The 27454-nt window shown below is 43.6% G+C and overlaps 1 protein-coding gene across 4 annotated transcripts in view; it reads left to right on the forward strand.

Moving 5' to 3' along the window:
• The window catches only part of TMEM39B (transmembrane protein 39B), a 38263-nt gene extending 11241 nt beyond the window's left edge, over positions 1 to 27022 (forward strand). For 3 of the 4 annotated variants that reach the window (XM_068268881.1, XM_068268880.1, XM_068268882.1), the window contains exons 2-9: positions 1461 to 1637; positions 2958 to 3177; positions 4347 to 4430; positions 15324 to 15478; positions 17770 to 18088; positions 20198 to 20385; positions 22426 to 22546; positions 26696 to 27022. In XM_068268881.1, the coding sequence (XP_068124982.1) occupies positions 1513 to 1637; positions 2958 to 3177; positions 4347 to 4430; positions 15324 to 15478; positions 17770 to 18088; positions 20198 to 20385; positions 22426 to 22546; positions 26696 to 26932 (1449 nt within the window). In that variant the 5' untranslated portion in view covers positions 1461 to 1512 and the 3' untranslated portion in view covers positions 26933 to 27022. Of the gene's footprint in view, positions 1 to 1460; positions 1638 to 2957; positions 3178 to 4346; positions 4431 to 14925; positions 15101 to 15323; positions 15479 to 17769; positions 18089 to 20197; positions 20386 to 22425; positions 22547 to 26695 lie in introns of those variants that run through there. The other variant, XM_068268884.1, reaches the window with a different exon arrangement.
• Positions 27023 to 27454: the final 432 nt, after the last annotated feature.

Below are 27454 nucleotides of genomic sequence, written 5' to 3' on the forward strand. Positions count from 1 at the left end.
TTCTAAGTGCTCTTACAATACTTCCACCCTCTATACCAAATGTTGTTCTACTAACCCTGCCTTCCTCCATATCCTATGGCAATTTCCACCCATTGAAGGATTCTGGAAACCAGTAATCCAGTTTCTCCATGACACTGTGGGCTCTCCGGTGTCCCTGGACATTAAACTCTGCATTTTAAACCTTACTGATGACGACTTATCTACATTTAATACAGTTTTATTGTGAACTGTATTTACCGCCAAACAGTTTGTGGCATTTAGATGGTTATCCCCCATACAGCCCGCTCTGGAGAACTGAAAGTCTAGAGCAGGGGTCTCAAACTCGCGGCCCGCGGGCCATTTGCGGCCCTCGATACAATATTTTGTGGCCCTCGCCGGCAAAAGCTTCCTTATAGTTCGCTTCAGTGCTCCCAAGTAATCCGCCACATCCCGCCGCTAAACGAGAGCCCCCAAATCGCCCGGGGGGCAATCCGCCGGCATTTCCTGAAAGGGGCAGAGCTTTCAGCTTCAGCTCTGCCCCTCCTGACGTCAATCGCCGCACGGCTCGCCGCCTCTCCCCGCCCCTCTCTGTGAAGGAAGAGTGAGGGGCGGGCAGAGGCGGCGATGCACCGCGATTGAGACATTCCTTATGCGGCCCAGCCTCATCCTGACTTTGCCTCCTGCGGCCCCCCAGGTAAATTGAGTTTGAGACCCCTGGTCTAGAGTGAAGGCTTCTCTGCCCTTTAAGAAACTAATATTTCATCACAGGGGGCATCCCAATAAATTTGCTTAAATATGGAATCGCTGGATGTGAAACCCGCATTTATGAATACAAATCTGTATGTTATTTGATACTTTTATAGTTATTTGAATCCCTGCATAAGCGTTTTTTTTTTTGTTTTTTTCCCCTAGATGGGTCTCACTGTTGTGATATTACTTGGATTTTATGTATATGTACACTGCGTGATTCTGAAATGTGTTTTTTTTTTTTTTTTATCTTGGTGTCGTTATGCTTGATTTTTACCCACTGCTGAAAAGGTTCTGTGTACCATTGATGTAATTTGTCAATAAAATATTTGGTTGATAAGACCTTAATCTTAAGGCCCTGTTCCCAATGCACAAGACCTAACATACTTTTCAGATTGTATGCTATTTTTAAATTGCGGTGTAATGTGCTTTCTTAAAGAAATCCTGTGTTGCTTTTCTCCCTAGTATGATGCACAGTTTTTTTAATGTAATTGCTCTTCTGTCCCAGTGTAAATAAATGGGGATCTGCAAGCACACCAAGATTTACAACTGGTGTTTGGTGCCTTGGGGGTGCAGTGCTGTAGCCTGGGGGAGGAGTTTTTTTCCTGCTTGGTGTCTATCCTCCTGAGGCCAGGGAATGTATCAATATTGTATTGATATGTTATTTACCGTACTTTATTTTATCTTTTTGATAAACGTGTATGCATTCATTTTATTTGTATTGCTTTTCTCAGACAGGTCAATGAACCGTATCCATGCCAGTCTGAATAATCTGTAATCCCAGATATGGCTGGGGGGCGCCGGGGCCCAAACCGGACGTCTTACTGTCGCACACCACTTTCTGATCCAGGGTCTGCGGGTGGCTCAGTTCATGGTGGAACGTCGGTCAGTGGAGTGAGATCTAGAGCCAGGTACAAAAAGGCAACAATAAGCTGTTGGTGTTCTCTGTTGTAGCATGCATATAGGGCTGTAACCTAGTTCTATACAGCACTCAACCCTGAACTGAAGCCTACAAAAGAATAAAAGTATGCACCACCCACCCATGCAAGTATGGCTCTAAATGTGACTTTTACAAAAGCAACAACAAATGGATCAAGCTTAAAGAGAAGCTGTACTCTAATATTCTTACACTTAAAAGCATACCATTCTATTCCTTATTTTCTCCTGTGCCCCTCTGTGCTGTTTTTGCCACTCTCTGCTGTAATCCTGGCTTGTAATTAACCGTTTTAGGCAGTGTTTACAAACTAACCAGCTTGTGATAGGCTCACATAAACAGTGTGTGAGTCATACAGTGTGTGCAGGGGGCCTGCAGAGGGTGTGTATCGCTTTTATCCAATCACAAGCAGCCCTGCACATTCCACACATTCAAGCCTTAGCCTGACAGACACGACAGAGGAAAGGAGATAAGATTTATTACAGCCAGTGCAATTAGGAAAGGCTGCAGTAAGCCAGAGCACATTAGAACAGGCATAGGAACTTATAGGATAGAAGAACTAAGGCTGAAAAATTTGTTACAGAGTATCTTTAAAATTTGGACAAAATTGCACTAGTTATAACTGAAAATATTGCAAATAAATAACTGTTGCTTAAACAATACAAAAATAAATAGTAGAAGAAATCTTAAGAATTACACCCATATCAATATAACTAAACTAGTAATTATGATCCACACTTTCCTCAGAGCATTCAGTGCACCTTCTTAATCTGTGAATTTTGCATGTATAGACAAGATCCAGCAGGAAACAGCTTTTGCATGTTTGTACTGATGCATATTCTTTGTATGCTGTTGTCAGTATCTTCAGACTATTTAATGCAGTAGGGGGATGCCTCTGGATGATCTTCACCCTCCACTGCTTGCCGGAACAGTTGTTTCTTCAAGACTTCAAGACCACACTCCTCCATCCATGTATAATTACTGCCACACTGCACAGGCGCAAGTACAGCCTGTTCAGTAGCACAGACTCGTGCAAAGAGGAAAATAAATATACTTTAGCGTCTCAGTGCTACTGCACTGGACTGGTGGTGAGGGCGATGGTGGAAGCCCTCTGGACTATCCAGAGGCTTACCACTACTGAGGTAAGTATTCAGTTGTGGTCTACCTCCCCCTCAATTACCCTTATGAAAAAATTCAGGTAGAATTTTCTTGCTGACTTGTGAATCTTTGCATTCTCTTTCTGACTGCATTGCAGTGTTGTCTGTTCCTCAAACTTTTTATTTTCTCTCTTTCCTAGGAGCACCTCAAGCACTGGCTTGTCAAGCCCTCCTTTGGCTGCCCAGACCGTAGTACCTCTTCGGCATTGCAAAATCCCAGAATTGCCTGCAGATCGCCATCTTTTGTTTGAACTGCAGCTTTTTTTGTGTCACCTCATTGCCTTGTTTGTACACTACATAAATATCTACAAGACTGTTTGGTGGTACCCTCCATCTCACCCCCCTTCACATACTTCTTTGGTAAGTACTAGAAGTTTGGCAAGCATATGCAAGCAACAGCCGACTGATCATTATGGTGGGGACCATTGTGCTAAATCCAGGAGGTGACATCAGACCAAACTGGCCATTTGTTCATGAATCGTGAAGGTAGTGACTTATGTTTCTGTGATGTGCGATTCTTAAGGTATCCTCTAAGTCAGCAATAGCTGCTGCTCCCTGCACATAAAAGCCTAATGTAATGAAGCAAAAAAATTAAGAAAATTGCAGAACATTTTTTTCTTTAGGAGCCTTATTAATGTTTTGAATAGTAAAATAAATGTATAGAATGCTTGCATTTTCAAACAAGTGAAAGATGGATTTTTATATTCTAAAAGGTATGATGCCTCTTGCAAACTGCATGCGATTCCAATTTTGACACTATTTTACATCCGATTCAGATTTGTGATTTTGACTCTACCGCGTGGTAGATACAGCTTCCCTGGCTCCGGGCTCTCTGACGCTAGAGCAACAGCCAGCCGCCTGACCTGCCCTGTCACCTCTCTCTGCAATGTTGTGCACACCAAAACAGGAAGTAGTATGTGTGACATCGCAGAGCGTGGAGACAGCGTGGATCAGGCGGCTGGCGCTCTACCATCTGAGAGAGCCAGGGAAGCTGTATTTTCTGCCGGTTTTAAGGAGCTTGTTGATGGGGTAGGAGGATTGGAGATGGATTGGGGGGGGGGGGGGAATAGAAGCTTCTTCACACTACTATCGGCACTGCCCCTGGCTGAGACACCCTGCCGATAACACCCCTTACAATTCGCCCAGCCAGCCGATCACTGTCACACAGGCAGAGGAGCGCTCCTGCAGTGTACAGCTTCAGCTTGCGCTATTATGTGAGAGCCGAGCGCTGATTGACAGCAGGCAATGGAGCACTCCTGCCTGCAGTTTGTTTACAGCACTAACGTTTGACAGCTGGATGGGATTTCAAAACACTCAGACCCCCACCTAAATTGTTGTGGGGAGAACACGAGGATGGTTGTTATACAGTGTTCTCTAATACAGTTGTTCCAAAGGTAGCAAAGTGGAAGATTTTTGCTCATAGGTGAGGAAACTGTCAAAATGTTCTGTGACTAACTTGGGATTTTATTTTATTATTTTTTTTTATTTTTTTTTTGTAAACCGATCCTGTCTACTTTCTCTTGTTACAGAATTTCCACTTGATTGATTTCAATGTTTTAACCCTCACAACAATTGTGCTTGCAAGAAGATTGATTGCAGCTATTGTGCGAGAGGTGAGTGTTGCACATTAAGGCATTCACTAGTTTTTACAAAGACTTAAGCCCAGTAAACACTATGCAATTTCCTGTCAGATTGACAGGTCCATTCAAAAAATTCCAAAAAGTTGGATCAACTTCTGATCAATAACGCAATCGATTTTCCACTGTAATTGAAAATTGTTTGAATCATTGATCGGGAGTTGATCCTACTGGCATGAAAATACCGTATGGACCCATCGATCTGATGGAAAATTGCGTGGTGTGTACTGGGCTTTACATTTGAGATATCTTTAGTCTACCAGACTTTGGATGTAAAGGTACCTATAGGCAATGAGGAGATGGGAGAGATGTTCTTAATTATAAGATCAAGCCAGACTGTAGTTTTTGTTAGGATACCTGCTGTGGGTTTTTTTTTTTTTTTTTCTTTCTAAACTACTCTGTTTTGTTCAAGTTTGCTATCCACTTTCAACTTCCTTATGGTTTCTCATACTGTTGCCTTTTTTTCATCATTTCAAATTATTAACTTCTCATATTTTTCTGGCAGAAGTTACAAAAGCGAAACACAGCACACTGTGTAGTGGAAAGTTTATGGGTGTTGCCACATTAACTTGTTGCAATCATTCATTCTTTTGTCCGAAGCAATTGCAGTCTTTTTCTTTAACAACATCTTCATATAGACATCAGACTGTTAGGCCCCATACACACATCAGACTATAGTCTTTTGAAAATGAAAGATCACAGACCAATCTTACCACCCTTCATGTAGTATGAGAGCCATACTATACACAGTCTTTTCTATGGAGCTGAACTCCCCATCAGACAGAAATCTTGGCAAGATGCTGCACACACAGATGCTGTACAGACACAAAAGATCAGTATCTGCAAAAGATCTGTTCCTGCCAAAAATCCATTCCTGCAAATTGCAATGATAGTCTATGAGATCTGCAGATCATCATACACACATGATTTAACTGACATTCATCTGCAGATCAGATCCAACAGGATGGATTTTCAGATCTACAGATGATTGCTTGATCTGCAGATGAATGTCAGTTAAATCATGTGTGTATGATGATCTGCAGATCTCATAGACTATCATTGCAATTTGCAGGAATGGATTTTTGGCAGGAACAGATCTTTTGCAGATACTGATCTTTTGTGTCTGTACAGCATCTGTGTGTGCAGCATCTTGCAAAGATTTTTTTCTGATGTGGAGTTCAGCTCCATAGAAAAGACTGTGTATAGTATGCTCTCATACTACATGAAGGGTGGTAAGATTGGTCTGTGATCTTTCATTTTCCAAAGACTATAGTCTGATGTGTGTATGAGCCTTAAGTTTGTGGTGGTGTTTCCTTGATTGATTGGCTGGCTGATTGTTCCCAAGCAATTTTCCCTTCCATATCTCTGCATGTACCTGTACATCCATGCATTTTAACATGATTCTTCCTCATCTTTTTTTCACAACCCTTTGCATCCCCGAGAATCCAGAGTACCTTTCCCATCTGCAGTCTATGAAAGCCATCTTCTAGGCTGCATTACGGTGTTTCTGTTTGAGAGTAGCTCTCTAGAAAAAAAATTGCCTTTCTCAGTGTCATAACAAACAAAAGTTTGCCTTCTTAAAACAGAAAGGTATTTGCGATTATTAAGGTTGGAGTGAGCAGATGCATCAACGCTGAATATGCAAATCATGCTTTGTTGTCCTTGTAAGCTAAACACACCTCCAGAACCACTAGAATGCAATGATGTGTCAGCTTGTTGTACAGAGCCACAATAATCTAACTTGCATACAGACTGTTACCCAGAACGTCATTTCGGACAGCACCCCTGGATGAGACCTGTCTCCCTCCCCACCGTGGACAGGAAACTGTTAAAAGAAGAATTTGCATAAGCCACATATAAGATACTACACCTGCCACAGTACCTCAGTTTAGTTTCCTGTCCCGGACGGGATGCATGGGAGAGGTCTCCAGGAGTGCCATCCATGTCAGGCGGCAGGGGCAGCGTTTTCCAGAGCTCCAAGCAGCGCTGTTCAGTGAACAGTCGGAGCCCTGCAGCGTGGAGGAGGCTTCTCCATCGGAGGCAGCGACTTTATGCGCGCATGTGCGTGCATTGAAGAGAGTTCACTTCCGGTTGAACCGGAGGTAGTCATGCGCTGGCGTCCTGCGTGATCTGAAGTCTGAGCCGGGCGGCAGGGGCCGCGGCGGTGATTAGGAATCAGCATACAGCTGATTCCTTGGCCCGTTCAGACTGCACGTGTTTCCAGACGCGTTTTGGAAACGCGTGCAGGAGGCCGACACGCACGACATCAGACAGTGCATAGAGTGCACTGTCTGATGTTCCAACTGCATGCGTTCCGGACCTGTGCGGTCCGGGAACGCATGCTGCACGCAGATTTTGTCAAAACGCGCGGCTGTCCCATTCACTTTTCAGTGATGAGATCAGCCACACAACGCACACAAACGCGGATGGCGTGCGTTCGTATGCGTTGCGGTCCGCACGCGTTCCGCACGCATGGCCATCCGCATTTGTGATCTGAACGGGCCCTTAAGGTAAGAAGCTGATTAAGCATATGCTTAGCCGGCAGGGGCTGCATGCATAATTAGATCAGCTGCATCAAATCAGCAGCACAGGTATAAGTTTGTAGCATCCATGATGCACTCTGGTTTGTGGCTGGGATCATGGAAGACGCCTCTGGGTCAGCTCCTGCATAATCTGCTAAATCTGCCCAGGATCCCTCTCTGGCAAGTAGATGTGGTTATGTTTCTTCTGCTTGGCTGGATGTATATTATGTATAGGGGGATTTGTCTAATGGCTGGCTATCATTTATTATGTTTTATACCCTCCTAAAAGACATAAGACTGAGAAGGTTGAAAAGTCTGACAAATCTTCTACTCAGTCCAGTCAGCATGGATTAGCAACTCTGAATTGTACCGGTATTGTACAGAGAAGGTCCACAGACAGCAATAGGAAATTAAAGATTCTGCTATTGCTTCTACTGCCTCAGCTGCTTCAGATAGGCCTGGGACTAGTAGTGCTATGGATTATTTGCCTGTTATAACTAATCCATCATCTCCTATGTTGTCTGCACCTCCGACTATGCCTCCTTCTTCTAAGAGACATAGGCCTGTATTCATAGAGCACTCCCGCATGCGGTAATGCCCAAAACAGCTGACTTTACCGACCATTTAGCAAAGTGTGCATTCATAGAACCTGTTTCCGCATGAAAAACTGACATTCCTAAGCAGTGCGGGAAATTACCGCCTTCTGCGGAGATTATCACAACACCTGTCGCTGAAGGTTAATTAATAAAGATTAGAGCAGGCGGAATGTGAGCGGAGAAACGCGGCTGTTTGGAAAATGTGATAAGCCAGCGGATAACAGCCAAGCTAATGTAGAGACAGACCTCCCAGGCAGCTGCAGTGAGAGCAGAACAAAAACTGCATCCCAGAATACCCAGGCTGTGTTTTTTAACCCCTGGGGTACCTGTTTTCAGATAAATTTTACATCAGAAAGCCTGCATGTGTAACATTTCTTGAAGTTCTTCTAAGTTGTGGCAATTAAATAGATTGTTTAGAAGAACTATTAGGGCTCTTTTCCACTATGAAATGCGATTGCGATCGCGATTCCAGTCGCGATCGCAATCGCGTTTCAATTTCCACCATGCGATTGCGATTGAGCTGCTATACTCATTGTAGTTCAGCTCAATCGCATACAAAATGCGGCAGGGCAACGATTGCGCTTTGACCAAAATCGCATCGCAATCAAATCGCACTAATGGAAATTGCTGCTGCAGTTTCCATTAGTTTAATGTACCTTGCGATTTGCGATCAGAAGCAAATCGCAGGCTAGTGGAAAAAGGCCCTTAGAAAGATTCAGCGCAGATTCAGGGTAAGGAGAGACAATTTAAACAAAAATACACATGTAAAGGGATGCTGGGGCTGCCTCCTTTATAATAAATCTGTCTCTGCACAGAGCAAATGTATCAAACTAGGAGGAAGATTTGAGTAAAACTGACTAAGGGCCTTTTTTTCACTACCCTACGATTTACGATTTGATTCTGATCGCGAGGTATATTAAACTAATGGAAACTGCATTCCATTGGTGCAATCTGATTGCGATGCGATTTGCACAAAGCGCAATCGTCGTCCTGCTGCATTTTTGTATGCGATTGAGCTGTACTATAAGTATAGTAGCTCAATTGTATAGTGAAAATTGAAGTGCGATTGTGAACGCAAATGCGGTCGCGATCACATTTCATAGTGGAAAAGAGCCCTAACCGAAACGTTTTTCTCCTGAATTAATGAAAGACTTACTAATGGCTATGCATGAGACAATGGGTATTAAGTCTGAGCAGAAATCTTTGACACCTTTGGATCAAATGTATGAGAGTTTGGCGGATCCTCATTCTCGGTTTATTTCAGTCCATGCTACTCTTAGGCTGGTTTCACAGTGGGACGTTACAGCAGCCAGTAACGCAGCCCTACTCACAGCACAGTAAAAACAATGTGCTGTTCACAGTGCACACGTTGCGTTAGGGTATAACGCTGCACGTTAAATGAAAGTGCCGCATGCTGTATGTTATACCCCATAGGGCTGTGTTAGATTGTTTGCACATGCTCAGTGACTAGCCACATGACTAATATGCACTGCACAGTGGTGACTCCTGGTGGGACTCATAGTGTTGTCCGGATCATGAACGAATCGTTCATTTGATCCGGATCTGTTTTGTGAGTCGAATCATCCGGATCATCACAATGAGAGATTCGATTCACAGTGGATGTCTGTCTGGAAGAAACCGGAACATACAGAATGTACAGTGCAGGGAAAGTCCTGTCCTGCTAGTAATTTCACCCCCAGTCTGCTTCCCTAGTAAAATGATTCAAATGATTTGGTTCAAAGATCCGGATCTTTTCAATTATCCGATTCGAATGATCCGAATTTTTAAAAGGATCCGGACTTCCCATCACTATCCTAGAGCAGCTGCTTTGAGAGCCGCATAATGCGGCTCAATCTGACGTCCAACTTCAACCTTAACCTCCCTAAAACGCAACGTCTTGGTGTGAAAGTAGCCTAAAGATTATGATTAAGAAGGAGTGGGATAATCTAGGAAAGGGTTTTTTGGCCCAGATCATTATCTAAACGTTATCTTTCTCCTGAAGATCAGGGTTTTGGGGAACCCCACCTAAATTAGATCCATATTTTTAAAGGGTATCAAACAAAACTGACTTACTTTTTTGAGGATTTCTGGGAAATTTTGAATAATTTCCCTAAAGTTTTGAATGCTTTCAATTTATCTAGTGGACGCTTCAGATGATACGGTTAAACTTACGGCAAGAACTATGGCATTAGTTAATTCAGCCAGAAGAGGTGTATGGGTAAAAACTTATGACCCTCTAGACAGAACGGCAGAGACACACACACACACACACACACACACACACACACACACACACACACACACACACCCACACCCACACCCACACCCACACCCACACCCACACCCACACCCACACCCACACCCACACCCACACCCACACCCACACCCACACCCACACCCACACCCACACCCACACCCACACACACACACACACACACACACACACACACACACACACACACACACACACACACACACACACACACACACACACCCCCACACACACACACACACACACCCCCACACACACCCACACCCTTTCCAAGGTAAACAGTACTTTTGTCCCTCTTCTAAGAATGAGTCAGATCCCTAGTCCTCTAAGGGCAGGAGATGGGCTCCCTACGAGTCACAGAAGCCTAAGTCAAACTTTACTTTTACCAAGAAGTCAGATAAGCAATGACGCTAGTATTCCAGTGATATGGAGAATTGCAAATTTCAAAACATGGCAACTACAGTGCACAAAATATTGGTTATTTAGGCTTCTTTCACAGTGGGACGTTACAGGCGCACGTTAGAATAGCTTGCAACGCAGCCCAGCTCACAGTAATGGAAAAATCAATGGGCTGTCCACGGTGCCCACGTTGTGTTACAGTGTAGCGCTGGACGTATAAAGAAGGTGCAGCATGCTGTGCGTTATACTCGGTTTTAGCCGCATTAGACTGTTTGCATATGCTCAATAATGTGTGTTTTTGTTTTTTTCGTGCAGGAGAGGGGAGAGTCCGCTGTTGTGGCCAGCCACATGACTAATTAATATGCACTGCAGTGTTTACTTCCTGGAGTGGCCGCTTATTGGCTGGTGGGACCGCGTGATGCGGAGTTTTCCGATCACATGCTCTCCACAGTCTTTTGCCGCATGCGCTGTTTTCGTCCGATGGTATGCGTCAAAAAGTATGCATCAAGAGACTCATAACGCGGCTCTATATAACGTCCAACTTCAAAGCTCACGTGCGTTGCGTTAGGGCAGGGGTCTGCAACCTTTGACATAAAGAGCCACTTGGACCCGTTTCCGAAAAGAGAAAAAAACTGGGAGCCGCAAAACCAGATATGACCCCCATATGCACAAATCGTTAGCAGATATGACCCCCATATGCACAAATCGTTAGCAGATATGACCCCCATATGCACAAATCGTTAGCAGATATGACCCCCATATGCACAAATCGTTAGCAGATATGACCCCCATATGCACAAATCGTTAGCAGATATGACCCCCATATGCACAAATCGTTAGCAGATATGACCCCCATATGCACAAATCGTTAGCAGATATGACCCCCATATGCACAAATCGTTAGCAGATATGACCCCCATATGCACAAATCGTTAGCAGATATGACCCCCATATGCACAAATCGTTAGCAGATATGACCCCCATATGCACAAATCGTTAGCAGATATGACCCCCATATGCACAATATTTCAGCAGATATGACCCCCATATGCACAAATCGTTAGCAGATCTGACCCCCATATGCACAATCCTTCAGCAGATCTGACCCCCATATGCACAATCCTTCAGCAGATCTGACCCTCATATGCACAATCCTTCAGCAGATCTGACCCTCATATGCACAATCCTTCAGCAGATCTGACCCTCATATGCACAATCCTTCAGCAGATCTGACCCCCATATGCACAATCCTTCAGCAGATCTGACCCTCATATGCACAATCCTTCAGCAGATCTGACCCTCATATGCACAATCCTTCAGCAGATCTGACCCCCATATGCACAATCCTTCAGCAGATCTGACCCTCATATGCACAATCCTTCAGCAGATCTGACCCTCATATGCACAATCCTTCAGCAGATCTGACCCTCATATGCACAATCCTTCAGCAGATCTGACCCTCATATGCACAATCCTTCAGCAGATCTGACCCCCATATGCACAATCCTTCAGCAGATCTGACCCTCATATGCACAATCCTTCAGCAGATCTGACCTCCATATGCACAATCCTTCAGCAGATCTGAAAATAAAAATTTACTCACCTAGTCAGAAGACCTCCTGTCACGATCTCCTCCTGTCCCGACCTGGTGGCGCGCAACTCCCACGATCCTCTTCCCACGTCACGTTCTGCCTGCAGGGCTATGGGAAAATGGCCGCTCGAAGCCCTGCACTGCACTGGTCCGGCGGCCTCTCTGATAGGCTGCCAGCCAGCAACAACAGCACACGTCACGAGCGCCGCAGCCACTGGCACCGGAGCCGCCTAGGAGCCGCGGCGAAGATCAAAAAGAGCCGCATGCAGATCCGGAGCCGCGGGTTGCCGACCCCTGCGTTAGGGGCACGTTATGCAACCTTAGCGTCGCATCTAACGTCTTAGTGGGAAAGAGCCCTTAAGGTGGTTTTTGGAGGGATACAGAATAGAGTTCAGCCAGCCTCCTCTTCAGAACTTTTGCATTACTCCCCGCTTGCAGGACCAGATAAAGTTTTCAGCCCTACAATTGGAAGTCCTTTCCCTGTTTAGGAAAAAAGGGTAATTCGAGAAGTACCGAAATGTCAGAGGACAGGGATTCTATTCCCCTGTGTTTTTCTAGTAAAGAAGCTACAGGGAAATTATCGGTTCATACTAAATTTAAAGAGTCTAAACCAGAAGGTAAAATACAGAAAATTCAGGATGGATTTGATCTATTATTCATCTCTTACAGAAGGACGATTTTCTAGACCGAAAAGATGCGTATCTTCAATTACCGATGCATCTGTCTTCTCAATAATGCTTAAGGTTTGCCATCCAGATGGAGGAAGAGGTAAGAATTTATCCGTTTAATGCTTTGCCCTTCGGATTATCCTCAGCTCCAGGGTTGTTTATGAAGGTAATGTCTGGGGTTCTGGCTACACTTAGACAGAGAAAAGTTAACATTTTGGGTTACCTTGATGATTTTCTGTTTTGGTGGACATCTCCCAATTCGGTAAGAGATCAGATTGTTACGACAATAGTCTTACTACAAGATCTAGGTTGAATCATTAATTGGGAGAAATCTTCCTTAAATCCTACACAGATTATACATTTTTTTTTTTGGGGGGGGGGGGCTATTTCATCAGACACAGGGGAAGCAATTAAATTCTATCATGGCTCATTCCACAAGAGGAATTTTGACTTCTTGGGCAGAGAGGGCAGGGGCCTCTATAGATCAGATTTGCAGAGCTGCGACCTGGTCAAGTCACAATACGCTTGTAAAGCACTATCGCCTTAATGTATCTGCCTCTGCAGGTTTATCCTTCAGAAGGAAAGTTTTGCAAGCTGTGGTCCCACCCTAAGGCTTTATCTCTAGTACATCGTCTCATCTAGGGGTGCTGTCCGAAATGACGTTCTGGGAAAAATCCCTTTACTTACGGTAAAGTCTTTTCCTGTAGTCATGAGGACAGCACCCCTGCAACCCGCCCTTATTTGGGTAGAAAAGATAAATACGTTTGTGTAAGCATCGTTAAATGTCCGTGTCCTCTTTTTTATTAACTGAGGTACTGTGGCAGGTGTAGTATCTTATGTGGCTGCCTATTGCTTATGCAAATTCTTCTTTTAACAGTTCCCTGTCCACGGTGGGGAGGGAGACAAGTCTCATCCAGGGGTGCTGTCCTCATGACTACTGGAAAAGACTTTACCGTAAGTAAAGGGATTTTTTGGATTGGTTAATCCTCATCAATGCATGGCAAGGATTAATGTAGCTCTACGGGTAGGACATGAAGCATCCAGTGTTAAAGATTACACAGCAAGCTCATTGTGAAACAGAATTCCTAGGAGTGTGTAAGGGGTTACAAAGGACCAAAAAGCCCTCTTACTAAAATGTTATGCAAAACCATATTTGCGATGATTCAGATTGGAGTGAGCATATGATTTATCATTGGTATTATTAAGAAACTACACTTTCCTCCTTAGCTCTGTCCAGGTTAAAAATCAGAAAGCCCAAGTCCCTTGGAAAAGTGAAAGGAAAAAAAAGTTAGTTGCACGTTTAGAGGTATGGTGGTGGGGAGCAAAGTACTCGGTTGCCAGCTTGTGTGTATTTTTGGTACAATGCTTTCAGATTACCGGTATGTGTATTTTGGAGGAAAAACCGCTGTCAGATTGTGTGTTTTGGGGGGAAAATGCTGCCAGATTACTTGTATTTTGGGGGAAACGTTGTCAGATTAGTGTATTTTGGAGGGAAACCGCTGCTAGATTAGGTGTATTTTATAGGAAACACTGCCAGATTACATGCATTTTGGTGGGGAAACACTATGGCTGCGCTCAAACTTTCTACTTGCACCACTGCTGAGGTTATGTATGTTTGGACCCACCCATGAATACACCCATGTTCTGTTGCGTGGCCATGCTCATTTTTTGCGTGTCACATATCCTCTGTCAGTACATTTTTACATGTTTGTCAGTAAAAAATAATGCAAAAGGTTGGCAATACTGGTCCAGTTAGGAGAGGCTTAACCTGTCCAGAAATTCAATCAGGCACCAGTGGAGTAGGGAAAAAAAAAAAGCTTGTCCATTTAAGACGGCAAAAAAGAATGGCTCGGGGGCAGGGATTCTTTTAATTTATATACTGTAAATGCTGGCCTATCGAGCGTCAGGGGCAGAGCCACACACATTGGTATGCTGCCATGTTTGCCCAGGAAAATATTATTGGCGTCTTTGGAGGAAAGTTCTACCCTTTTTTTTTTTTTTTTTTTTTTTTTTTTTCATATCATTTCCGATTTGGTGCCTCCTATGTGCTACAATATATCCTAGATGTAAGACTTTGTATGCCTTAATAATATAGGAAGCACCTGACCTCTAACTGCTTAACAGTAACCGGCACAACTGCCATCTACGTGTTTACTATGTACCTGCATCAGTATTTTACTTCAGCTTTCATTTTGAAATATGTCTGAAGAAGGGGATTAGATCCCAGAAAGCTTGCATAATTTAACTTTATCAGTTAGCCATTAAAATGTATTACTTTTACAAAACTTCGTTTTTTTTTTTCTACCTACATACCATAACCTCCTTTTGCGGTAACCTCGAGCTCAGAGCGGCAACCCTGACCTCTGCTCGGGGTAGCCGCCGGAGGCTCTTTGCAGAGTATAGCGTGCAGCGGAAGTGTTTCTACATACCTCCCAGGGATCCCGATGTCGGACGCCATTCTTCTTCCTCTCCTTTGGGGCTCTGCTTCCTCCTGGTGAGATCACCAGCTGTTGTCATGACGACAGCCGACAATCTCACTTTAGAGTTGCAGCGCCACCCGGTGGATGGAGTCATAACTGCAGCGCTGGAGCAAGGGAGGTGAGTGATTGCTGGGCTGTGCAGATCTCTCTGGCAGCATGATTTTTTTTCCAGGTTTTAGGGTCTAAAAGGGTGAAAAAAAATTGTACCGCTTTTAGACCCTAAAATCCAGAAAGAATCATACCGCCAAGGGGGTTAATAAACACAACAAGGAACACATTTTAAGTTTGGCACATAATTATGCCTTGTTTGTATGTAATTAATTTTCTTTTTTGTTCTGTAGGCCTCCCAAGGAGGAAAGGTTTCCTTGCCGCACTCATTATTTTTAGTAGCAACACGGTTTGCACTACTTACTGGAACAGGATGGAGTTTGTGTCGTGCCATTATACTACTATTCAGGACACACTCATTCCTCAACCTGCTCTTCTTATGTTACCCGTGAGTAAATGTATATCTGTGTAGAAAACCAAAGCGCCTATCACATACACTGTATTTACAGAAATCGCATAGAACTGCTCTTGGGCTACTTAGGTTGGCAGAGGTTCTAGAGGAGAGGAGCTGAAGTCTCTCCAAGAGTTACAGTTGGCAAAAACACAACTATTTTGTAGGGTAGACAGAGCCCTGACTAATTTTTTTAATTGCTGTAACCTATTTCCTAACCCTGCAACTACCGATTTTCATATTTAACCACTTAAGTACCAGCGGTCTCTGCCTCCTAAAGGACCAGAGACCGCTGGTACAATAACGACGGAATACCGATGAATCGCTGCACATACCCGCCGCAACCGCTGTCCAATGAAATCGGGTCCTGACCGGCTCACAGGGCTCTGCAGTCTTAGAGACTGACAGGGCGAGTGAGCTGCGATGGGAGACTGTCACGGCTGAATGTGTGCTACGGCGTGAATTGAAATCTACGCTCTGGCAGCCAGATCAGTATCAAAACAGGGCGTAGACTTCAATTAGCATGGTCCTTAAGTAAAGTTGCAAAGCTTCGTGGAGGTTCCAGGAAGAGCTATCCTCTCCCATGAGAATATGGGCAGCAACTAACTCACACAAAGGTTCTAACACCTTTCCACACTATTCAAAAAAGGAAAAAAACTGTGCTTTTATTTTATAACAGTGTTCATTTTATTCTAGTTAGTGCAGGCCATTATAAATTATGTCCACTGTACAGTCTCAAAGGAGGCATCCGAAACTATAAGTGGTGCATAAGACCTGCACTGAAAATTGTCAGCCACTAAGTGATTAGTATTTACCACCCTTGACTGGGTCGTATTGGATCACAGTTGGGATTGCTGTAAGGTTTGTGAATTAGTGGTTGGTTGATCTGATAATTTTATCGAATTGGAGCCAAAACTGCCTCCCGAGCAATCCTTCTATTCATTTCCAGGGGCACTATGGCGAGAAATTGTAACATTTAAAATACGTGCAAACATAGACAAATAAGAAGTATGTTTTTTTTCAGAGTAAAATGAGCCATAAATTACTTTTCTCCTATGTTGCTGTCACTAAGGGCCCGTTTCCACTTGCGCGGTGCGAATTAGTCACGGAAAACGCAAAAACGAATTCGCGCAAAGTTTGGATGCGGATTTTACCGTGAATTCACAGGCGTTTTCACATATGTTAATGGCTATTCGAATTTAACCATGTCAGTGCCTGTGTGCTTTTACATTGATTTTAATGCGAAAACGCCTGAGAATTCGTGGTAAAATTTGCATACGAAAACGCATGCGAATTTCCTATTAAATATATTGTATGTTTTTTTTATTTATTTTTTTTATGTATATTCTTTTTTTTTTTTTGTGTTATTGACTTAAAAAGGGGCCACACTGCTGTTTAATTCATGTTAATTCCTTAACTGTTTGTTAGACAAACCACATTATGTTCCAATATGACCTAAGTAAGAAGTGCCGTCTTTTACCATAGACCAGTTTAAAAAATATTTGATTGATGACGCATATATCCATTGCTCTTACTACATCCTTGGGGGTTCATTGGAAAAGCCTTTAGTAAGTACATTGAATTTCCAAGATTTATGGGTAGCATTCAGTGTGTGACGTGCAAATAAAATATAGCAATTAGATTAGGATGGATGTTACATGGATAGGATTTAGACTGCAAAGTTGCATACACACTCTGGAGATTTTTTACTTACAGTTCAAATTGCTGAGCCTAAACTGTAGAGATGTAAATAATATAGAAAATCTGTACTTTGAATCAGTTTGCAATATCTCTTCTGAGTTGTTAAACTGCTTCCTCACTAAGGCCTCCTTCAGGCGGAAGGTTGAACTGTGCGCTTGCCAAGCAGTTCAGTGTCCGGTCTGCCGGCCACCAGTGCGACTCGAGTGCAATGTAAATGCAGCTGAATTACAGCGGTAGTAACGCCACACTTGTCAAGCCTGACACGTGGTGGTGGTGGTGTTACCCGGCAGCAGAGAACCGCAACATATCGAGAGTGAGCACGGCTGCAGTCGTGCTCAGACCGGAAGTCTGTTGGGGGGGAGGGGGCGCCCGTCTACTGCCGGTACCAAGCTCTAGCAAGTGCCTGGCTGGTGCTGGAGAGCAGCTGACAGACTGTGAATTCACCACCTGTGAGTTGACTGTCTGAAAGAGGCCTTTGTGGATTTGACACCGTATAGATCCTGTGTATTCATGTATTTGAATTGCATTAGAGGTCTACCTCTACTATGTGATTTGCCATTCTTGCTTTTCCCTCTCATATCTTACAGATTTGGTATGTACATCCCCTTTTTGCATTTGGGATATGATTTCCGCCGTTCAAGCCTTTTTGCAAATGTCCCTGGTACCCGGGTTGGAGACATGAGTTCTGTAGATAAGGCAGGACGGGATTATCTAACAGTGCTGCAGCACATGTGGAGACCCAGCACAGATCCTCTTCCAACACATGCATGCTGCCTCTCTCCTGACCTTATCCGAAGTGAGGTGCATTACCTGAAGCTGGACTTCAATTGGCGTGTGCGGGAGGTGCTTCTTAGCTCCATGTTGTCAGCCTACTATGTAGCCTTTGTACCTGTCTGGTTTGTCAAGGTACTAGCATTGCATCTTATGCTTAAAACTCATGAAGTGTTTGGGTGTGGGGCACTTGTAATACAAGTATCAGTGTATTTTAAGTTCTAAGCCCACTCAGTTCTAAGCCCACTCAAAATAAACATCAATTCATGCCAGGACATCTATATCCATTAGAAAGACTTCAGCAAATAATACCGGTTTTGTTCTCTATCTGTCTGGAATTATAGCTCAGCTGTACAGACGGTGAACTAAGTTGGGGGTGTCTGTAGAAGAGCTATGAACAGACATTTGGGGTTTTAATATACCTTTTAGCTGTACAAAGTCCTAATTGCATAAATAAAGCACTCCATATGGAATGAAATGGGGATATGAAAATGTGGAGATATTCCACTAACAAAACAGCGGGCTGTTGCATTGCTGCAAGGAGACTAGACGTGCTTAGAAAATCATGGCTGGCTGCAAAGTTAGCTGGAAAGGTCATTTTAATAACAATAAGTTACAAATGGTGTGTATCCTAGCTACAGTATACACGTAATATTTTTTTTTTCCTTTGGTCAACAATATCAGTTCCAATACCACCTGTCAAGTATACTTACAATTCGTGTTTTAGGTGTTCTCACCTCACCCTACAGTTGCAGACTATAAAAGCCAGCGAGAGAACAGCATAGGAAATTATTTTTGCCGCTGTGGAAAGTTGAGGAGTACCAGCAATGCCATATTGCTATCACCAGACAGACTGGTGGCATTACATTGAGTGCTGGACTGTCAGTTTTTTTTGTTTGTTTGTTTTTTTTTCATCTTCCATGGTGGTAGCACGGATTTTCAGTGCAGCCTTTGTGCTTTATAAGCACATCCTGTATCATTGCACCTTTATAAAATGACCTACATTAAAGGAAACCTGAGGTGAGAGACCTACGGAGATTCACATATTCACATATTTCCTTTTAAACAATGAACATTGTCTGGTTGTCTTGCTGATCCATTGCCTCTAATACTTTTAGCCATACATAGAATGTGAACAAGAATGCAGATTGGCCACTTTTGTCATCCAGACACTACTGACTAGAAAGACAACTGGTATTGTTTAAAAGAAAATAAATATGGCAGCCTCCGTATACCTCTCAGGTTCCTTTTTAGTCTTGCATGCCTTTTTTCCTTGCTCCTAGGGATAGTGGTCTGATTTGTAACGTGTCTCTGAATTTGGAACAGAACTCTAATTTTAAACTGATGTGCACTGTAGCAATGGGGGGGGGGGGGGGGTTCTTTCACACACCCTTGTCGCCACTTCTGTGCGCTGACCTCCGCATTGCATTCCCTCTCGTATATGAAATGAGGAATTACGGTAGCTGGGGAGCTGAAGCACAACAAGGAGGGCAGTGCACAGACTTGGCGACATAGGGGAGTTAACCGCCTGCATCAGTTTAAATTTGGAATTGTTTTTCAAATTAGAACTCGCTCATCCCTACTCATGACCTTCGGCTTTTTGCTTAAGCAGGGTTCCCAGGAAAGCCATTTATCTTTTTTCTTTGTAAAATATTTCTAGTGTATATGTTACATTAAAACATTTTATGCATGCAAACTTTGAATGTAGGTGCAACGCTTGTAAGATGGGAATTCAAGGGTTGGTTTGTTACAAGTTCTTATTGTACTTGACTTGTACATTCATTGTCCCAGTGTATGTTGGGCTAGTACACATAGGTAGTGCTGCAGAGAGGAAGCTTATTTCTGCTCAGTGAATAGCGTTCTGATGAAATGTTTGAAGGACATCAGAAGTGAGAGAGATATGGAGGCTGCTATATTTACTACTTTTTAAACAATTCAAATTGCCTGTTTGTCCTGTTGATACTCTGCCTTGTAATACTTTTAGCCATCGCCCCTGGACAAACATGCAGGGTTAGCTGCATGCTTGTGTCAGGTGTGGGATTCAGACGCTGCTGCCAAGAGATCGACAGGACTGCCAGGCAACTGGTATTGTTTAAAAATGGCAGCCTCCATATCCCTCTCACATCAGATGTCCTTTAACTTAATAGAGCAATATGTGCCTTGGTGAAAGAATATTGATTCATTTTTGTAATCGATCTTCTGTACAATTGTACAATCACTTACTGTATTTCTCTGTCTGTGTAGAACACTCAGTATTACGACAAGCGATGGTCTTGTGAACTGTTTCTACAAGTCTCTCTCAGTACCTCTGTGATACTTACTCAGCACCTTTTGCCTGCTCGATACTGTGATTTACTACACAAGGCAGCAGCTCACCTTGGTTGCTGGCAAAAGGTGGATCCAGCTCTCTGCTCCAACGTGCTGCAGCACTCGTAAGTACAACTATTTTCATATATGTGCAAGTCTGTAATTTCACCAGTTTTCATAAAAATAGAGGTTATCATTCCTATTAAAATAAACCATGTGATAACTTTCTATGATGGGACTTATATGAATAAAGCTCACTCTGTTTCAACACTTAAAGCTAAACACCAGGCAAACCACTCTTAGTTGTGCTCAGCTTCTTCCCTAATGGTACAGGTTCATACTTGTTGCTTTATTTTCGTAAATAAGCAATAGGCATGTGACTGTCTACCAGTTATAGAAAGAGAAACCTTCATGCAATTGCTACAGGGTTTCTGTTGCATAGGCTATTGCAATGAATGACCAGAAGTTCCATGAATTGTTCGGTTCTGGAACCATTGCTTATTCATGTTCATAAGATTACGGTGAGCTGTAAAAAAAAAAAAAAAGAATACATTTTGAAACTGGGGGCATGAAAGTTAGATGTATAGTCTGGCAAAAAGGCCTACTTGCACTGTTAAAAACACACCTGCAGTGTTTATTTAAATTATTGAATTTGTGAAAAGGTTAACTTTGTCTGTGCCTAGTTCAATAAATAAGCTTCACCTGTGCCTTTCCTGTTTTTGGATTTAAAAATGGCTCCCTGGCCTGTTCAGTGGTACAGAGATTAGCGTGTGATGTGATGGGTACATGATTGGGCTTCCTTACTCACAAGGTCTCATGATTTTACAGCATCGACGAACATGCAATACTTAAAGTGTACCCGAGATGGGGCAGGAGAAAAAATATATATACATACCTGGGGCTTTCTCCAGTTCCATTCAGACTGATCGCTTACTTGCTGTCCTCCAGCGACAGCTGGATCCTCCACAGTTGGCCCCAGAAAGTCCTCTAGTCTGCGCAAGCGCAGTCTGGGTGTTGTCGGGAGCATTCTGCGCCTGCTCAGTAGTAATGCCCAGGCACATGACGCTACCGGTGATGTGAGCGCGATAGGGGCAAGCGTGCAGCTGCTCAGTATATCCCCACCTTACCGATGGTCTTACCGGAACGAATTGCGGAGGAGGACAGAGAGGGAGTGATCAGCCTGGAGGGGGCTGGAGGAAGCCCCAGGTATGTAAAAAATGTTTCTCCTGCTCCATCTCAGGTTTCCTTTAAGGAATTTTGTAGGCAAGTCTAAATACAATTTTAAAATGGATTAAGACTATGCCATTGCCACCTGCCTTAATTGTGATGGCTTTATTTTCCTGAAAACTGTTGAGACCATGCGGGGTCTTTTTCAAGGCTTGATGTTCTGGACAACACTCTTGCAGGCTGCCAAATTTCCAATGAAGTTTGGGGTCGCCCAGAAGGTATACACTGCTAGCAAGCAGGTATATCTGGGTGGATTTCCTCTGGCCCTACTCCAAACTTCTTTGGAATTTTTGGCAGCCCACCATATTATCAAGAACATCACACCTTGAATAAGAGACCTTGCATGGATTTGAAATGTTGGCATTGTTTTCTGAACACTAAAGCTATCACAGGTAACCCAGGAGGTGGCGGCATATACTTTTGAGATAGTGGTGGCGTCATTCACTCTCCTTAAGTCTTGGGCAATCCATATTCCAAGCCTGTTGCCTTAACTGACAGGAGAATGAGACTAGCGATTTTGAATATGGATCCAGTTTAATTTAAGTTCCATATATGATGTATTACACTTTTCCATAGGAACACATTGTCAAGAACTGATTGACTTGTGTAATTGGGGCCCATCATTGTGATTCTCATTTCCCAGAACAACTTACTGAGACTCTGTGTAGGATACAACCAGTTTCTTTGTCTTTCCAGACTTTAGAGAATATCTCAGGTTTATATTGGCGTAACACAGCAAACCTGCAGGACACAGAAACCCTCTGCAAGTCGCAGAATACTCTGTATTAGAGCTAGCAGCCAGTAGATTGGGGATACAATGACATAGGTTATTAGTATTTATGTCAGTCATTTTCTATACACCCTCACACACACCTTGTGCCAAAGCTATATTTTTAATAGAATATACTAATGCTAACTCGGTAATATTTGCTTGGCAGGTGGATGGAGGAATGCATGTGGCCACAAGGAGTGCTGGTAAAACACAACAAGAATGTCTACAAAGCAGTCGGTCATTACAATGTAGCTATTCCATCTGATGTTTCTCATTTTCGTTTCCATGTAAGTTTTAATATCCTTGCACATTAGTCAGTTGAGCAAATGCAAAGTATAGAAGACAGCTTTCCTTTTATCCTGCATTGTTGCTGAAAGGCTGCTTATAAGTACATACATGTAACTGTGTAGTGAGCCACTCCAAGTAGAAATATACCACATTTTTCAGACCATAAGACACACTTAGGTTTAGAGGACAAAAACTAAGGGGGAAATATGAAAAGAAATACTGAACCTGGTACGTCCATAGTGTGGAGGGAGAGGGAGGTTTGTGGATCTTCTCCCCCCCCCCCCCCCATTATTGTGTCCCTTTTGTACTTCTTGTCATTCCTGTACCCCCATGGTGCCTCTTGTCATCCTCCCCTCCTGAGCTTCTGCAGCCTCGTGCACAGTAAATTTGCGCAGGGTAGCAGTAGCGCATCTTGCTTGCTCAGTGTCTCCATGCAATGAGCGGCATTCCCCCTCACGGCTTCCCCTAGAGGCGACTTCTGATTGCGTCATTACACGTGACAGGCATTAGGGTAAGCTGTGAAGGAGAGAAGGCATTGCTCATTGTGTGGCGGTGCCTTGAGCAGGTAAAGCATGCACTGCTGCTTTCCTGTGCATATACTCTGCATGTACATCTCCCCTCACCCCCACCCTCTCCATAGAAGATAACAAACCACTTAACTGGACCAGTCATACTTGTCAGCAACAGGCTGCTGGATACACTGCCACCTGAAATGTTTACAAGCAGTAATTGTGGGCAAGAAAAGAAAAGGGTCTATATGTGGGCCTTTAGTCACACTCCTTACAGATCGAAGAATGCAGCTACTGCTGATTGAGAGATACAGAGAGAAGACAAAGATAACCAGAGCAGAAGTCTCTTCATGTAACGCAGAGCTCCCCAACCCTTTCCTCAAGGCTCACCAACCGTGCATGTTTTGCAGAAAACCACAAACATGCACAGGTAAGGTAATTGGTGTCTCAGCAGAGCTGATTAACTAACTACCTGTGTGGATTTCTACAAAACATGCACTGTTGGTGGGCCTAGAGCAAGGTTTCTCAACACGTGGTACGCGTACCCCTGGGGGTACGCACAGTTGCTTGTCACTTCAGTCAGTCCATCTTCCTTCCTCCTGCTCAGAGCTGCTGCTTACAGCTCCCCTCCAGCTCTGTGCAGTGCGGGACATCTGAACTTTGCTGATGAGATAACACATCGTTATCAGTGGAGAGAGGAACTATTGCAGTACACCCCCCATCCCCCTTTCAGGCATAATGAGCACTTCCAGTACCCCTCCCTAAGGAATGTGAGGAAGAGAAGAGAGATACACATCACCACCTGCTGCAATACCAGAGACAGTAACTGCGTGATAGAGCAGCGTGAGTTGGAGGGAGATGGTTGGTTGGTTGCAGTGTGTGTGTGTGTGTGTGTGTCACATACTCTGCCAGCCTCAGCCAGCACCCTCTCCTATTTCTTCATCAGCCTCAGCCAGCACCCTCTCTCATCACCCTCTGTCAGCCTCAGTCGGCACCCTCTCCTATCTCTTATCACCCTCTGCCAGCCTCACCCTTTCCTATTTCTTCATCACCCTCTGCCAGCCTCATCCAGCACCCTCTCCTATCTCTCATCACCCTCTGCCAGCCTCAGCCAGTACCCTCTCCTATTTCTTCATCACCCTCTACCAGCCTCAGCCAGCACCCTCTACTATCTCTTCATTACCCTCTGCCAGCCTCAGCCAGCACTCTCATTCTCGTGTGTGTGTGTGTGTGTGTGTGTGTGTGTGTGTGTGTGTGTGTGTGTGTGTGTGTGTGTTGCGGTAAGGGGTACTTGGTTTAGAAAAGATCAGAAACACTGGCCTAGAGGACAGTGTTGGGGAACACTGATGTAACGGATCAGGAATACATACCTAAGAAAAGCGGTCCACTTCAGCACTATGAGAAGTTAAGGAAACTCCCAAGGGGTTGCCTAGACTAGAGCCTAAAGGTTAATAATTGCTCAAAAAAATTTAAAAGTTAACTTCAGATAATGGGCAGTCTGGTAACTACATGTATGTCATACAAAACAAACCATTCTATTGCACTTGAATTGTGTAAAGTGTCTTTAAAGTTGTCCATTAACGGTACAATTTTTTCTTTCGATGTACTTTTTTTTTTTTTTTTTTTTTTTTTGTATGATCTCAACTAACCTGTAATTATCGATTTGTTTCCAGAAACAGGTCAAATTAGGGCATTTTCTCTCTTCAAATTCAATCGTAAAATCCAACTTTCAGATCGATAACCTTTTCAGTTACAATCATCCAAAAGAATCGTTTTCGCCACACAGTATGCAGTTTTCTGTACAACTCTATTGTAAAAGTGTATCCAAAGATCGCATCTGATGAAAAAAATTGCACCTTACAGGCCCTTTCACATGAGCAGTAGATAGGCAGTGAAAAGACTGTCAGACTCTCACAACTGCTTGCTGATGCCTGGTAACTGTTCACTGAGCATGCAGTTCTACTGTCCATGTGAAAGGGCCCTAAGGCAGTTAATTATTAAGTTGGCTGATTGCTCCCCTGCTACTGGGGCACAAAGAGCAACTTGTCAACAAGGTTTTTTGTATTTGTTTTTTATGTAAAAGTTTGTGTAGATTAGTCAAAAGCTCTTACAATGGTTAGACTGTTCTAGCACTCTGCCTTGAGCTAGCTTACACCGTCCTTTGAATAAGTTTGTGTTCAGGCTACAATGCATTTCAAGTCCCAGAGGCTACTAGTTAAAGGAAACTTGAAGTGAGAGGGATAGTGAGGCTGACATATTTTAAACAATACCAGTTGCCTGGCTGTCTTGCTGGTTCTCTGCCTCTTAATACATTTAGCCATAGATCCTATACAAGCATGCAGATCAGATGTTTATGTCAAAAACCTGAGATTTGCTACAGTAGTGACTGAATCACACACCTGAAACGAGCATACCGCTAAACACACCAGCAGGACTGCCAGGCAATTGGTATTGTTTAAAAGGAAATAAAAATGGCAGCCTCCATATACCTCTCACTTCAGGTTCCCTTTAAGGAGAAATTTAGAGCGGATTCACAATTGGATCGTAAAACACAATTGCATAACGATTGCAGGTTTTTACAGCAACTTTACTGGCAATTCGCTTTGCTATTCATGTTTGGGGGGGATGGGGATCGCAAAGTGATTGCTCCAAAAATGCTGCATGCAATACGTTTGCAACTTATGCAAACGCAGTGAAAATGGTCCCATAGGGATATTTTGTCACAGCGCTTTGCTGATCGCCGATGATTAGCAAAGCGTTGAAATGCTCCTGAAAAAACGACTCTGTGTGAACATGTCTGAATGGGAGACTTGAGGTGATCTTGAATTGGAGACAAAGATCAATTTATACTATCAACGGCAACTTTCAAACTCATGCTAAATTGACAAACTGAACTAAGTGCTTGTGTATCCAAGTGGTTCAGTCGCATTTGCATTGCACCTCCATCATATCTAATTTTGTAAATCCTTGTTTTTCCAGGCTGCATTTGCACTGTGATCCATGTACAAGTTTTTAGAAGGTATCCTTGGCACTCTGAAATAAGCTGCTTGTATATACACTAAGGGCCCGTTTCCACTAGAGCGAATCCCCATGCGTTGTCTGCATGCGAATTCGCACAGCCAATACAAGTCGATGGCCCTGTTTCCACTTGTCCGTTTTTTCCAGCGTTTTTTTGTGCAGGATTTTTCTGCATGGTAGAGCCTGCAGAATTCGCCTGCGTGAGGAGTGCAGGCGATTCGCAGGCTATGTATTTGATAGGGAAACTGCACATGCGGTTTTTGCTGCGATTTCGCGTGCGAATTCGCATGAAAACTAATGTAAATTGAACCAGGCAGTGACATGGTTAAATTCGCATATACCCTGCCTATGCGAAATCGCGGCAAAAACGCACGCGGAATCGCATCCGCATGCGATTTCGTCAGCGGTGGAATCCCAGCGATTCGCACCGCACTAGTGGAAACGAGCCAACACAGCAGAACAGACTTATGTCAGGATACTGCAATGCAAAATAGACATGCCCCAATTGCAGCTGAACCATCAGTGTTCACAAGCCCCTTACCAAATTTCAGGAAGTGTTTAGTCAGTGTAAAAACAGCTGTCATTCTTTTTAACTATATTTTAATGATTTCCCTTTCTCAGTTTTTCTTTAGTAAACCACTGCGAGTACTCAACATATTAACAGCCCTGGAGGGATTGCTTATCTTTTACCAGCTGTATTCACTCTTCTCATCAGAGAAATGGCACCATACCATCTCGCTAGCCCTTATTCTGTTCAGTAACTATTATGCCTTTTTTAAGCTGCTCCGGGACAGAATTGTACTGGGAAAAGCATATTCTTATACAGGAGCCTCTGATACAGAACAGAAGCTGAACTGACTTTCCCTTCACCAAAGCTCTGTATTTTTGTTATAACTGCTTTGTTTATACGTGTAATTAAAAGCAAAAGGATATTTTTTTACACTCAAATTGGCTGGTGTTTGTTTGAAATGTAAGGCATACCTTATCTTGGACCTCAGAAGACGTTTGTTCAAAGCCCCAGGCTTCTTTCTCCTTATATTTGACTACTACATTGTTACATGCTGCACAGTCTTTCCGATGCAGCATGGCTGCCATTTGTAGTCAGTGTGTGTGTGTGTCTGTGTCTGTTCTGCGCTGCACGGGAGTGAATGTAAAAGAAGCCATTTAAAAGAATGGGCCTGTTGAGTATAGTGTGAAATTAGTCTTGAGGTGATAAAGAAACCACCATCACTAGGTTAGGCCAGCTCTAGCCTATAACTCCAGTCTCCCCGACCCTTACTTGTCGGTAAGTAGTTGTCCAATTCAATAAAAAGATTGCCTGACACTCTACGCTAGTGGTCCTCAAACTAAGGCCCGCGGAATGTGGCCCCCTGAGGCTTT

The sequence above is a fragment of the Hyperolius riggenbachi genome, chromosome 2 (assembly GCF_040937935.1).
Source record: "Hyperolius riggenbachi isolate aHypRig1 chromosome 2, aHypRig1.pri, whole genome shotgun sequence".
NCBI classification, from domain to species: Eukaryota; Metazoa; Chordata; class Amphibia; order Anura; family Hyperoliidae; genus Hyperolius; species Hyperolius riggenbachi.